This window comes from Lingula anatina, chromosome 7, assembly GCF_051362555.1.
Source record: "Lingula anatina isolate TDL-2025a chromosome 7, LinAna3.0, whole genome shotgun sequence".
Classification (NCBI taxonomy): domain Eukaryota; kingdom Metazoa; phylum Brachiopoda; class Lingulata; order Lingulida; family Lingulidae; genus Lingula; species Lingula anatina.
In genome coordinates, this window is record NC_141773.1 from 21,878,589 (window position 1) to 21,894,155 (window position 15,567).

The following is a 15,567-nucleotide window of genomic DNA, read 5'->3' on the forward strand; positions in this document are numbered from 1 at the left end:
TTAATTTTTCACATGTTGGCATTTTCAAGGTGTGACTTTGAAGTTCCATGGGCTTGAAGACCCATGCTAGTCACATTTTCTGAAAATCCATGATACGTATATTTTATTATTAAAATTGACGGTCATTATGCTGTTAACCATTATGTAATATTGCATCAGAATAAAAGAAAACACAATTTTGGGTGCTGCTGCCATGATGACCATTATGGGAAAACCATGTTACTGATGATTGCCAAACGTTCAAAAAAGAAATACAGGACTAAAATGCAGCCTGAGTTGGAAGAGCAGTCTAATTGGCTTCTTTTTCTGGAAGTTATACATTTTCAAAGTGTGAACTTGAACTGCCATGGGCCTGAAGCCTTATGCTTGTTACACATTTTACTTACATTGGTATTACCTGTTGAGCATAATTAAAATTTGATGTTGAATTTGCAGTTTAACATAATGTACTTTTGCATCAGAATTGACAGTAGCCTATATTGTGCATAGTTATTTCCTACTTTTTGTCTGTACGTTTGACAGCTTTGCTGCCTTGTTTTGTTAAATGTTAAGTGCCATTTCACGAGAGAATCAACCAAATCAGCCAAAAATCGGCAAGGTGGAGGTCAACAGATTCAACCCAAATTTTCTGTGTTTGATAACTGTTACAAAAGATGTTGAAAGCACACTTTAAAAAAATTCTGAAAATTCTGGAAAAAATAGATATTGCCATCTGAAATTTGGCGGTCCTGACTACACAAAATATCGTAACAAAAGTAGTGGAAGTTTGCTTGTAAATTCCATGAAGGATTTGACATTTCAGCCTTAACTATTCCCTTTTTCTAAGGATCCATGCCAAGACCTTTCGGATGATATGTGACTAAATTGTCAATCACGTTGCTATAGTAACGAAATTGGCCCGTGAAAAGAGGGTACAAAATCAAGGTAAAAAATCAGCACTCGCCGATTGGCAAATTTAGCCTAACACGGCGTCAAATTTGAATAAAATAAGGCAATTTTTGAACAGTTTAGGACTTGAGCTTTGTAATTACGCAATAAAAAATACTGCACCTCGTCAGGATACGTTGGGGTGGACGTCTAGAATGAGGGGTGTGAGCGGTGAGTTACGCGGTTGTTCATTTCTATGGTACTGTTGAAATACGCCTGGTTTTTATTAATCGTACTTTTTGCTTATGTTAACACAAATGACAATACTCTAAATAGTTTTCCGAATGATTAGCGTCGTTGTAATTGGTTTCAAGACCAAGAAAATAGTTCGAAACTTACGTCCATAACTCTGCGTGCTTCCTCACAATCAACATGGCGGTAAGATGTGGACGTCGGTGTGAGAAGTCAATATTTTTGATGCAGAAAAGGGAGCATGCGGACTTAAACCTGTCTACAAATATCAGACGAGTTGTATCTTGCTTCGGGAGTGAACCAGTTGTTCATTTCTATGGTACTGTTGAAATACGCCTGGTTTTTATTAATCGTACTTTTTGCTTATGTTAACACAAATGACAATACTCTAAATAGTTTTCCGAATGATTAGCATCGTTGTAATTGGTTTCAAGACCAAGAAAATAGTTCGAAACTTACGTCCATAACTCTGCGTGCTTCCTCACAATCAACATGGCGGTAAGATGTGGACGTCGGTGTGAGAAGTCAATATTTTTGATGCAGAAAAGGGAGCATGCGGACTTAAACCTGTCTACAAATATCAGACGAGTTGTATCTTGCTTCGGGAGTGAACCAGTCATGTTGAGAATCTGAATGTGCTTCGCGTCCAGGGTCAAATCAGGGATGATAGGGAGCACATTCTTCAGACGCTCCGTGTGTGAGCTACTGAGCCTAACGGTATATTTCGACTAGGGACGGAATAGACTCAATCCAGAGAGTGCCAACACCCACTTCACACAAAGAAAGGAAAACCCTTTGCTAGCCAAGCGACTGGTGTCTAGATTTCAAAGATTTGTTTGCCCTACTCACTAGGCCTAGGGTATGAGGTAAATAAGATTCTGTGCCATGCCTTAGATTCATCATCCTTTATATGTCTTATTAGTTTTACTGAAAAAAAAAACCTTCATTGTGCTTATTATATGCGTTTCTCTTTGAAAAATATTGTTGTTTAGTATTCCAATCAGTGTTTGTTTCAATATCATTGATGTTTGTTGTGATAATTCTAAAGCTTGAAATGTGGATTTTATCATTGCTAGATAGGACCCTGCTAATAAAAAGCCTTTCATCTGGGTAAATTTTATAGTTTCCAGAAAATTATAAGCAAGGATATATATGTAAAATTATATTTTCATTTTGTTTTTCAGATTAACTGAGTGGAGAAAGCCAGTTAGAACTGGGTTGCAGTTATATTTCTGCTAGATAAATCTGTCTGCCAGCTGAAAACTAACATGGATAGCTTTGGAGAAATATTAGTTTAGATGTTGTTGGGTACTATCACTGTGCTCCAACATTTTGTCCATAATGATACCAGCTTTATCTGAACAGACAGGCTTTTTTGTTCAGCACAAGCAGGAGAGGACAAATGTGAACAAAAATTGCTCCCCTTAAAGTCTCATAAGAAAGGATGAATAAAAAACAAAGAAGAAACTGTTAAACAAGGATGCATAACTGAGTGTTCAGCAAATCATTGGTTATTTTTCATGTTTTTAAAATCTGTTTATCTGTGGAGTTGGATCGACCTATGTGGGATAATATTTCATTGGGAACAAGCCATATGGCTGATGCAGAATGTTATATAAGCATGCAATGTCAGCATCCCCTTTAAAAGTATACATAATGCTCCACAGTGTATCCATTGTAAACTATTACATTTTTATCTTTGGAGCAAGGTGGTACTTTTTATGTTACTTTTTATTTTTAAAAATTATTATTGAAGCACTCATTTCAGGTGCATGATACCTGTTTTTATTCATTTCCATTTCTCATTCAAAGAAAATCAGATTGCTTAAAGATAATGATATATATTTTATTGTAATTTTGAAAATTAAAAAAAAGCACCAAAAAAATGCACTGTACAACCTTTTATTAGACTATAAACGTCTTGCACAAATATATATAAAGTAGCAGATTAATGTGTTTAGTTGTTCTTGAATCTGCACTTTCATAACAGGCTATCAGTGTGTTAATGGTACTGCTTTCCTCATCTGCTTTCTGAATATCTCTCCATACAGCTTCTTCCTGACCAGGTGACAAACAATTCAGAACCAAGTTGATGCCTTCTCTTGCTTTCTGTTTGTAATACCTTCTCGTTCTTAGGGCAGCAGTATCATAGCTAGACTTAAGTTGACCTATAGCTGGTTCAAACCCACCACGAACAAGAAAATAATTCAAATTCCCCAGATCCTGGCTTTACAGGTGTAGAGGCCCAAGAAGCTTCAAGGTCTGTCCTCCCACTACTTTGTGAGCTGCTGCTGCTGCCTGACACTGGCATGTCTAACCCTGCACGCTGAAAACAGAGGTTCTTTGGTTATTGTAACCTTAATAATGGGAGAGGTGAAAAAAGAATTGGTGTACCTAAATAAAAGAAGCTTTTCATATCAAATCCTCAATAAACGATCTAAATGGTCACAAACCTCAAAGTCCTGATTTACAAATTAACTCGATACTTTAACAATGTAAAAACAGACTGAGTGATTTACAAAATCTCTACTTTAATATGAGAACAGTGGAGGAATTGCTATATAGTTATATCAGTAGTGTGCACCTTTATAATTACAGTATTGCTAAAACTATGCATGGAAATGATATTATAACTTACATCAGTTTCTTCTTGGGCTGAAGAAAGGAAAGTTTAGACATAGAAGCCACAGTTGTATGTTTAGTTGCTGTATACTTCTTATGGTGACAAGGGGACCTTCAGACTATCGAGACGTACCTGTGACGGGCAGTCTCTTTCTCTTTTCACCTTTTATAGAGCTGAAAAAAGAATGGTATCACCTTTCAAATAAGTATCAGTCAAATATACTATTTAAATTTCTACAATATTAATAAAAAGTTGTTTCATAATATACATATATATATATGTATGTGCACAAACAATCATTGAATACATGCAAGTGAGTTACTCTAATTTCAGGGATGCTAGTCTTCCGGTTTTTACCGGAATTCCGGTTTTTTGCGTCCAGTTATAAAATTTTCTGGTACTATATTTTGTTCCGGAATTCTCGTTTTTAACGTGGTCGCGGACTGGACGAACGATGCGTCAGAGGAACGTCGCATTTCAACCATTGCGACAGAGCTGCGTTTCAACACAATATCTAGTCACAACCGTAGCACGTGATTTATTTATGGCGCTTGATTGGTTGGAAATGTAGGCTTTAATGTCGGCACCCATGTGGAAAGTTTTGACACCGCGTGCGCGGAATTTTGAACTAAACCAAACTAAATGGATTTCGCGGAGAGGGGAACAGACGATATTAGCCATTACCAATCTTTGAAAATGATAAATGAAAGGGATTAACGTTTAGTGACTATCATTATCATGCTGGTGATTATCAAGCTTACGTGAGGTTGGGCAAAGTCGAAATGGCCGAGCCTGAATAAGCTCCTTTAGCTTGTTTCTGGACATGAAGCACTTTCAGGTTTTTAAGTGGTTTTTAACGTCTCTGGTACACTCCCTAAGCAAAACACACCTCCTGTGGTATTGTATGGAATGCTGAGTCCGCACGGTATACTTTCTGCACCAGGAATATTCGCTATCTCACATCTAAGTCCGCCTCCTTCCGCCATGTTGTGTACATTTTGGGGTCAATGACGCAGAGTCATAAACGAAAGTTTCGAAATATTTTCTTTATCCTCTAATCGTTACAATAACCTTTATAATTCGGAAAAAACTTTAAAATATTTTCTATTATGTTAATATAAACAAAAAAAGTACGATTTATAAAGATGAGACGCATTTGAACGGCACTATCGACCGGAATCACTGTATAACTCACCGCTCACACCCCTCATTCTAGACGTCCACCCCAACGTATCCTGACGAGGTACAGTATTTTTTATTGCGTAATTACAAAGCTCAAGTCCTTAACTGTTCAAAAATTGCCTTATTTTATTCAAATTTGACGCCGTGTTAGGCTAAATTTGCCAATCGGCGAGTGCTGATTTTTTACCTTGATTTTGTACCCTCTTTTCACGGGCCAATTTCGTTACTATAGCAACGTGATTGACAATTTAGTCACATATCATCCGAAAGGTCTTGGCATGGATCCTTAGAAAAAGGGAATAGTTAAGGCTGAAATGTCAAATCCTTCATGGAATTTACAAGCAAACTTCCACTACTTTTGTTACGATATTTTGTGTAGTCAAGACCCCCAAATTTCAGATGGCAATATCTATTTTTTCCAGAATTTTCAGAATTTTTTTAAAGTGTGTTTTCAACATCTTTTGTAACAGTTATCAAACACAGAAAATTTGGGTTGAATCTGTTGACCCCCACCTTGCCGCTATTTGGTTGATTTTCTCGTGAAATGGCACTTAACCATTTGTAATATAGTTACCTGTATTTTTTTGTTATTTTTATGTACAGACACAGATGTGTCTGTACATATAGCCGTCACCTGCGTCTGTCGTCGCCGTCGCCGTTGCCGTTGCTGTTGCCGTGCACTTTCACCGTAAACACAATAAGTGGAAAACGGTTTTACCTTTTGGCTTGAAACTTACAGAACTGATGAATATTTATAATACGCAGGTCAAGTTCGAAAATCAGCGTGATTGGGTCATTTTTACTGAATTTAGGCTATTTTTTCACTTTTATTCAGCATTTTTGCAACACCGATAACACAATAAATGAAAAGCTTTTTTACCCTTTGGCTTGAAACTTACAGAACTGATAAATATTCATAATACACAGGTCGAGTTTGAAAATCAGCATGATTGGACCACTTTTATGGAAGATAAGCTGTTTTTTTTTCACTTTTTTCAGCATATATGCAACACTCATAACATGATAAGTGAAAAACAGATAGGCCAATTGTCATAATACTCATAGGAGTGGCCAATCTTACTTAAACGAAGGTTGAGTTGAAAAATCAGCATAATCGGTCCATTATTTTAGAAGTTATGCTGTTTTTTCACATTTCCTCACATTCAATTCTTAGGCATGTTAACAGTCTCATTATTTAACTAATAAGATACGTAAAAGTGTTTGACATTTCCTGCATCTTTACAACATTGTTAGTTGATTTTGTAAAAATGATAGTAAACCTGTTATCGTGTATTGTGTAATAAAGTGTCAAAAATGGAAATAAACACTTATCATTGCAGTTTGTCAGGTTCAATCATCCACTATGTTCAGAATCTCATAATGGAGGAAATTGGACATATAACACTGTCTTATTGATATTTTCCCATCTCATCAATTTTCTTAGTTGGTCATATAAAAATGGCAGTAAACTGTTTATTTTGTTTTATGTTTAAAAAGTCTTAAAAATGGTTATAAACCCATTTCAGAACAGTGCTGTCTTGTTTCACTTTTTTCAGCATTTATGTAGCACCGATAACACGATAAGTAAAATACCATTTTACTTTTTGGCTTGAAACTTACAGAACTGATTAATATTTATAATAGGCAGGTCAAGTTTGAAATTCAGCATGATCCAGCTAATTTTAGGGAAGTTATGATAGTTTTTTTTTTCAAAATTTTCAGCATTTTTGTAACACAGAAAACAGGATCAGTGTAAAAATGTTTTTCTTTTTGGATTGAAACTGATGAATATTCATAATACACATTTCAAGTTTGAAAATTGGCTTGATTGGACTATATTTACAACTGTTATGCTGTTTTTTTTCCTTATTCAGCATATATGCAACACTGATAACACATTTTAAGGAAAACCAATCAGCCTTTTGTCTTGCAACTCACAGCAGTGATTAGTCTGACTAGTATACAGGTCAAGTTTGAAAATAAGCTTGATCAGTTAAGTTTTGATGAAGTTATTAGCCTTTTTGTATATAAGTGTTTTTTTTCTTCAGATTTAATTCTTAGGCATGTTAACAGTCTCAATATGGAACTAATTAGATATGTAAAAATGTTGTTTTGACATTTTCTGCTTCTTAACAATATTGTTAGTTGATTGTATAAAAATGATGGTAAACCTGTTATCATGCATTGTGTAATAAAGTATCAAAAATGGAAAGGAACTCATCATTGCAGTTCGTCAGATCCAATCATTCACTATGTTCAGAATCTGCAAATGGAGCAAATTGGACATTTAAAATTGTTCTATTGATATTTTTCCTATGTCGACAATTTTCCTAGATGATCATTTAAAAATGACAGTAAATTGATTATTTTGTTTTATGTAAAAAGGTGTTGAAAATGGAAAGAAAATCATTTCAGTACAGTTATCTCTTGTTTACATTTTGGCATTTTGAACTTTGAACTTTGAACTTCCATGGTCTTGAAGACCTTCCCATATTACATTTTCTGAATATCCATGATACTTTTATTTTTTTTTTATAAAAAATTGATGGTCATTATGCTGTTAAGTATTGTGTTATATTGCATGGAAGTTGAAGAAACCTGTATTTTGGACACTGCTGCCAGGATAGCGATTAAGGGAAAACCATGTTACTTATGATACTCAAATTTACTGAAAAGTTTCATAAGACTGAAGTGCAGCTTGTGTTGGAAAACCAGTGTGATTGTTTTCTGTTTTGGAAGCAATGCAGTTCTATAGAGTGAACTGTGGTGCTATAAATGTATATGGCAGTATATTAATTCAGGGTCACAAACTAATTTGCTTAATTAATTTTCAAGTGGCCATTAAATGAGATTACATAAAACACACGTTCATAAAGTAATTTGCTTAATAATTTTTCAAGTGGCCATTAAATGAGATTACATAAAACACACGATGAGATTTCATTCTAAAGTCCCCTGGGTATATCTTTCTTAACTGTGTCACATAATTCGGAATCAATGATTATTGTGCAGGTAAATGTTAGTCATGTTAGTAATTAGACAGCTAGATTTAAAGTTTGAATAGCAGCTTTATTGGAATTTTTTGTTTTGTTTTATTTTACATTTTCTTTTAATTATTTTTCAAACACTAGCATCTTCAAGATATCACTTTCAACTCCCATCCACCAGAAGCACTGTGCATTTTCTGTTTTTCCACATAAGGAGTTGTGTTGGTTTTTATGTCTAATTATATTATTTTATGCACTGTCATCTTTTTTCACATATTGGGATTTTCATTATGTGAATTTTGAACTCTCACATATGGTCCTGAAACTGTAATCTTATTGACCATGTTATTCTGTTGTACATTTTGTGTAATTTTATCTTTCACATACTGGAATTTTAATTGTGGGACTTAAAACTCCCAAGGACATGTAACATTTAACTTTTATTGATACTACCTGTTGTGCAATATTTGCAACTTGACTGTTCTTTTTGGCAAATAATTAATTTTCTTTCTAAAAAGTGTTTTTTTTTTTTTTTATAATCTCTTAAGATATTATTACAAAGTATAGCCATCTATGGATGTCACATGGTCTGATGAAAAGTTCAGATATCAGAATAATAGCTATGACTGCCCTTTTTGTAGTAAAACAAAATATATTATATTTCTGCGAGTTGTTTACACTGTTTAAACTCAAGTTGAAAGATTTTATGATCTGAGAGATTTTATGTTCCGTGAAACTTGCTAGTGTTTCAATGTCCATGTTACCTGTAGTACATATGTAAGAGGGCAAGAGTAATTATGATGTTTTAAAGCATTATGTAACAGCTCATCAGAAATGACCAAAACATATTATGGTGCACTCTTTTCTGCATATTGTGATCACCCCAATTGATGTTGAAGTCAATACGTGAAAATGAACCCAATTTCACTCTGACATTCAACATACAAACCATAAAAAAAGCATTAAGTAAATGAATTAATTTATTAATAGACCTCATATTTGCTAGGAAAGTAGCTTGCTGTCTAATTATGTCATTCCAGCTTCCTTGCCAAGTTGTGATGACGCCATCAGTGTTACTCTACCCTCGTCTTACTCTGTACGCACTGGACACAGCGTCACACTGCAGTGTACATTTACTCCTTATGCAGTGGAGTACCAAGTGAAGTGGTCGTGGAATTCAGAGGAGTATGAACTAGTTATAGGTAACTTAACTGGTACACCTGCAATACGTCCCAATGGGGGTGTTCTACAGCCAGCATGGAATGGAAGGTTGTCATTCCAGTCTCCAGCCTCACTTGTCATCAGTGGTGTCACTGCAGCAGATGCTGGGACCTACACATGTGGGGTGAAGATAACATTAACATACCCATCAACATGTTCACCAGCTAACAGTCGCTATTTTGCATCAGATACAACCCTCTCTATTACAGGTGAATCCGACAGTTGTCAATGTTGCATATTCTTGTAAAATATTGAAAATGGATATTTTATATTGCTGTAAAGATACATGTAAGTGGAGCATGTAAACAAACCATATGTTATTCTACTGGGAATGAAAAAACAATTTTATAATAAACAGATTATGTAATATAACTGAGTATGTTAATAACGTGGCACAAAAAATGTCAGAATATTATTTTCTCATCTGCTTCAGATGAATTCTTGTCACAATCCCATTTAAAGTTCAACAGCTTTGTTTTAGTTCCAGTTGGGGGTGTTTCTGTATCCCGTTCACGTGCCACAGGACATGATGTAACCAAGGGAGACACCGCATATCTGAGTTGTACGACAACATCAGGATCGACACCCATAACATATACATGGCTCCTGAACAATACACCATTACAGCAGACTGGCAGGGAGTTGACAATCAGCAATATACAACCAAACCAAGCAGGACCATACAGATGTAATGTCAGCAACACCATATCATGGCAACAGTCAGGAACATTCACATTTAATGTGTTGTGTAAGTGTCTCTGAACAAAAATTGTCAACTTCGATTGATGGTTAACTGTTAGAATGATTTCTTTCAGTGAATTTAAACAATAAGTACATGTATATAGCCTTAAAGAAAGGGGATCGAATAATGAAATCTAGAGTTATTATACAAAGCAGACCCATGAAGGTGTAAAGCAATTAACATATACAGAGATTGCATTAAACGATTATGCATTAACCTGTAAAAAAAGGTAATATAAAGTAATACATTGAAACATAAATGGGTATATACTTTTAATCTCAGTGTCCATACTGACAGGTTACAACTCAGCACTACATGCAGTAGCTGTCCACTCCTCATACAATTGTAAAAAGAGAACTGGTACATAAAGTGGTATTATATTTTCTTCAGATGCCCCTGACAACTGGCAGAACCTACCTACACTGACAGGTTACAACTCAGCAGTAGACAAACTGGTCACTGGGGAGTCATCTGTGACCCTGACCTGTAGTGCACCTGGCGGGAATCCTTTAGCATCCTTAAGCTGGACTTCAGGGTGTCCAAGTGGTACAAGGAGTGATCAGTCCACCTCAAACACGTCAGAGATCAGACTTCAGTTTACAGTACAAACCAGTCACCATCAAACCACGTGTGGTTGTCGTGCTACACATGCACAGGGAACACCTTCATCTAGGGAGAGACAAGTCACCTTCTTTGTTATACGTACGTAATATATTTTTTCGAATTTTGGTTAAGTGACTTTTCTTGCTATATGTGAGTAATTGTTTGTATTCAGTAAATTTTATCATGAGATAAGATCAATAAAATACATTTGTTATTATCTTAAATATTAAGTGAAAATATAGCTTTCTGTCTTTTTAATTAGACTCAATACTCAGTTGTAAGTTCATGTATATGTACCGGTAATTGTCAGTGTTCGATATAAGTATGCTAGAAACATTTTTGTGATAGGTATGTTTATCAAATCTTTTATTTTTCTATCTAAACATCCAGATCCCCCAAGAAGTGTGAGTATCACACCAAGTCCTCCATTACCGTGGTTGGCGACAGGACAGAACCCAACCACCAATGCCCAGCTGACATGTTCGGCTACTGGTGGTTATCCAACACCAACGTTGTCATGGCAACGTAACTCTGTGTCTGTACCAGGGTCAACAACATACACTTTCCAGTCTGTAAACATCAGTGAAAACCAAGTGGAATACAAGTGCCTGGCTTCAAATGAATACACTACAACAAAGGGAGTTACTGTTCAGAAGGCGCTACGCCCTGACGTTCAGTGTAAGTATGTACAGTGCATGGTGTCAATTTGGCCTGGTGTTTTTTGGCATATCAGGGTGTGGACTGCCATAGTGATGTATGTAAAGATACTGTAATTAATTTGATTGGAAATAAATTTGGAAGAAGCTATTTCTACTTTCCTTACTAATTTGGTTTTTATATTTCATACATTCATATCTTCAAACATTATATAACTGTTTTCTCATTTATGCACATGAATTAGTATTATATAGTCGTTTTCATATTCTACATTTCCATAGACCACCCCATAGTTCAGGTCAGTGTCTCTCCCAGCAGTACCAGGGAGGTCAACGAGTCTGTTACTTTAATATGTACAGCAAACGGCAACCCAACTGTCACTTCCTATAGATGGCAGAAAGGTAGCTGGACAACAAGACAAGCTAACCATACTATACAACAACTGACCAAGTATGATACAGGACAGTACACCTGTAGTGTAACAGCCAACTCGGCCAGACATGGGGATCTTATCTCTACTGGGTATATTACTCTCACTGTACAATGTAAGTACCTAGTTGGTTTAGGTCTATATGCAGCAAAAAGATTAAAATATACTAATAGATAAACATGTGCACGTTTTTTGCTCCAACTAAATATATAATTCATGAAAATATACCCTTTATGCCCATCCTAATAAACACTTGATTTTAACTTGCACAGCCTAAACCATCATAATTACTTAATATAGGTCTTTGTGGTGGGCAATTTAAATTGAGATACAATAATCATACCAAGTCATTTAGGGACAAGAAATATGCTGCAGATACTGAGTTATCGAAATACATTTGGAAATTAACGGAAAATAACACCCAGTATGACATTAGATGGGACATCATAAAGAAATCATCAAAATTTGAAGAAACCCCCATTTTGGGCACTGCTTCCATGATGACCATTTAAGGAAAATCATGTCACTTACTGTTTTCAAACTTACAGGATAGAAACATGGGACTAAAATACAGCTTCAGTAGGCAATGCAGTCTGTTTGGTTTTTTTTTTTTTTTTTTTTTTTTTTTTTTTTTTTTTTTGCAGTTAAACAGTTTTTTGTGAAAATTTAATTTTTCACATATTGACATTTTCAAGGTGTGACTTTAAAGTTCCATGATCTTGAAGACTTTTGCTTTTCACATTTTCTGAATGTCCATGTTACTAATATTTTATTAATAACATTTGATTGTCATTATGCTGTTAAACATTATGTAATGTTGCATCAAAATTTGAAGAAACCCCTATTTTGGGCACTGCTCCTATGATGACCATTTAAGGGAAATCATGTCACTTACTGTTCTCAAACTTACAGGAAAGAAACATGGGTCTAACATACAGCTTCAATAGGCAACGCAGTCTGTTTGGTAAATTTTTCTGGCAATTTAACAGTTTTTTGTGAAAATTTAATTTTTCACTTATTTGCATCTTTATTTTCTGTTCTTTGTCTGTACATTTGACAGCTTTGCTGCCTTGTTAAAGTAAATATAAGATTCTTACTAGATACTTACTAATCAATAAATAACTTTTTAATCGACATGTGTTTTAACAGTTAAAATCCAATTAACTACTGTAGTCTAGTACTGCCAGCCAGTACATTGCATTGACTTTGGTTACAATTTTGGGCACTTTTGCGTTAGAAGTTTAGGTCATCATATATATTTAAAGGGTCATTACAAAGAGACTGGACTGCCCTGTTACTTTTAACCTTGGTCTCATTGATGTGTTTGTGATTGTTTTTTCAGGTGCCTTTTCAATCGTAACGGTGACAACCGATCCACAAGTGAATGTGAGCAGAGTTGGAGAACAGGTAACATTGAGTTGCCGATATACATTTGACAATTCTACAGATCCTGCTGCCATTAAATGGTATAAGGTGGATGTTGTAGATCCAATATATAGTAAAATTTCTACATTGCCAACCGGTACATATGGACCTGGTTACAATAACAAACTGTTATCAAATGGATCCTCTATAACTTTTGTTTTCACAAATGCAACTGATGCTGGAACTTATAACTGCTCAGTAGAAAATTATAACACTGGAGAAAAGAACACATCACAGGTGTACATGATGATACAAGGTACTGATATATTTTCATTACTTACACCGGTGCATTGATGATATCTTTGTGCACAGACACAATAGCTTCAACTTACACATTAAAAATTAATTAATAAAAATAAAGATACTAACTATAACGAGCATGCATGATTCTACAGTTTAATGGGGCAAGTTGATCTAGCTGTATTGCATAATTGTATAACACATTTTGACCCATAATGATGATTTTTCTTGATTATTGTTTACTTTACTGATATATTTTCTTCAGTTGATCCTGACAGTATATATGTTCAGAGGAAAGATTCAGGGGATTTGGAAAAAGATGGTACCCTTAAACTATTTGTTTCATCCACACATGCAAGACCGCTTGTTAAGCATTCCTGTGAAATAGCTGGGGAACAATTAAGTGGAAGTCAACCATCATATAACCTGAGCAATCCAGTGTATGATCCACTATATGGATCTACAGATACACAGTTTGATATTAAAGTGAATACCGGGTACGATGGAGAGCAAGTCAAATGCTGTGTAACTGGCTCAAGAATCTGCAGCAACTTTACTTTCCCAAATATAAAAAGTTAGTATAAAGCTCTGGAAAAAAAAAAAAGGTTTCTAGTAACTTATTCAAGTTGTTTTTATGTACAGACACAGATGTGTCTGTACATATAGCCGTCATCTGCGTCTGTCGTCGCCGTTGCCGTCGTTGCTGTCGTCGCCGTCGTCTCCATCGCCGTGCACTTTTACTGATAACACGATAAGTGGAAAACTGTTTTTTCTTTTTGTTTGAAACTTACAGAACTGATGAATATTCATAATACGCAGGTCGAGTTCGAAAATCAGCATGATCGGGTCACTTATTGGGAATTTATATATGCAGCACCGATAACACGATAAGTGGAAAACCATTTTACTTTTTGGCTTGAAACTTACAGAACTGATGAATATACTTACTACGCAGGTCAGGTTCGAAAATCAGTGAATTTAGGCTGTTTTTTCACTTTTTTCAGTATATATGCAACACTGATAACACAATATAAGAAAAACAGATTGGCCAATTGTCATTATACTCACAGGAGGGGCCAATCTTACTAAAACGCAGGTTGAGTTTGAAAATCAGCATAATCAGTCCATTATTTTAGAAGTTATGCTCTTTTTTCACATTTCCTCACATTCAATTCTTAGGCATGTTAACAGTCTCATTATTGAACTAATAAGATACTTAAAAGTGTTTGTTTGACATTTCCTGCATCTTTACAACATTGTTAGTTGATTTTGTAAAAATGATGGTAAACTTGTTATCATGTATTGTGTAATTAAGTGTCAAAAATGGAAATAAACTCATATCATTGCAGTTTGTCAGATGCATTCATCCACTATGTTCAGAATCTCAGAATGGAGGAAGTTGGACATTTAACACTGTTCTATTGATACTTTTCCCATCTCATCAATTTTCTTCATTGGTCATATAAAAATGGCAGTAAACTGTTTATTTTGTTTTATGTTAAAAAAGTGTTAAAAATGGAAATAAACCCATTTCAGAACAGTGCTGTCTTGTTTACATTTTGGCATTTTCAATATGTGACTTTGAAGTTCCATGGGCCTGAAGACTTTTGCTAGTTACATTTTCTGAATAACCATGATACTAATATTTTATAATTAAAAATTGATGGTCATTATGCTGTAAAACATTATGTACAGTAATATTGCATCAAAATTTGAAGAAACCCCTATTTTGGGCAGTGCTCCCATGATGACCATTTAAGGAAAATCATGTCACTTACTGTTCTCAAACTTACAGGAAAGAAACATGGGACTAAAATACAGCTTCAGTAGGCAATGCAGTCTGTTTGGTAAATTTTTCTGGCAATTAAACAGTTTTTTGTGAAAATTTAATTTTTCACATATTGGCATTTCCAAGGTGTGACTTAGAACCTCCACGGGCTTGAAGACCCATGCTAGTCACATTTTGTGAAAATCCATGACACTTATATTTTATTATTAAAAATCGATGGTCAGTATGCTGTTAAGCATTATGTAATGTTGCATCAAAATAGAAGAAAACGCAATTTTTGGTGCTGCTGCCTTGATGACCATTATGGGAAAACCGTGTTACTTATGACTGTCAAACTTTCAAAAAAGAAACACAGGACTAAAATGCAGCCTGAGTTAGAAAAGCAGTCTAATTGGCTTCTTTTTCTGGAAGTTATACATTTTAGTGTAATATTCGTTATCTTTTTGGCATATTCTTTGTGGGACTCGGAGCTCCCATGGACATGAAGCCAAATGGTAATCATATTTTCTACATGTCCATCCTATTTATAGTCAATAAACAAAAATTGGT

General features: G+C 35.0%; 1 protein-coding gene and 2 long non-coding RNA genes across 7 annotated transcripts in view; 2 read left to right on the top strand and 1 right to left on the bottom strand.

Annotated features, from left to right (window-relative positions):
- Window positions 1-1,550: 1,550 nt before the first annotated feature.
- On the top strand, window positions 1,551-3,067 carry LOC147760885 (uncharacterized). Its single transcript, XR_015335557.1, has 2 exons — window positions 1,551-1,985; window positions 2,304-3,067. It is a non-coding gene; the product is annotated as an uncharacterized LOC147760885 (long non-coding RNA).
- On the bottom strand, window positions 3,006-4,038 carry LOC147760886 (uncharacterized). Its single transcript, XR_015335558.1, has 2 exons — window positions 3,758-4,038; window positions 3,006-3,445 (listed from the first exon to the last, which is right to left on the bottom strand). It is a non-coding gene; the product is annotated as an uncharacterized LOC147760886 (long non-coding RNA).
- Window positions 4,039-12,923: 8,885 nt separating this feature from the next.
- The window catches only part of LOC147760887 (uncharacterized), a 67,070-nt gene continuing 64,426 nt past the window's right edge, over window positions 12,924-15,567 (top strand). For 2 of the 5 annotated variants that reach the window (XM_087018224.1, XM_087018227.1), the window contains exons 1-2: window positions 12,924-13,245; window positions 13,495-13,803. In XM_087018224.1, the coding sequence (XP_086874350.1) occupies window positions 13,233-13,245; window positions 13,495-13,803 (322 nt within the window). In that variant the 5' untranslated portion in view covers window positions 12,924-13,232. The remainder of the gene's footprint in view (window positions 13,246-13,494; window positions 13,804-15,567) is intronic. The other 3 variants (XM_087018225.1, XM_087018228.1, XM_087018229.1) reach the window with 3 other exon arrangements.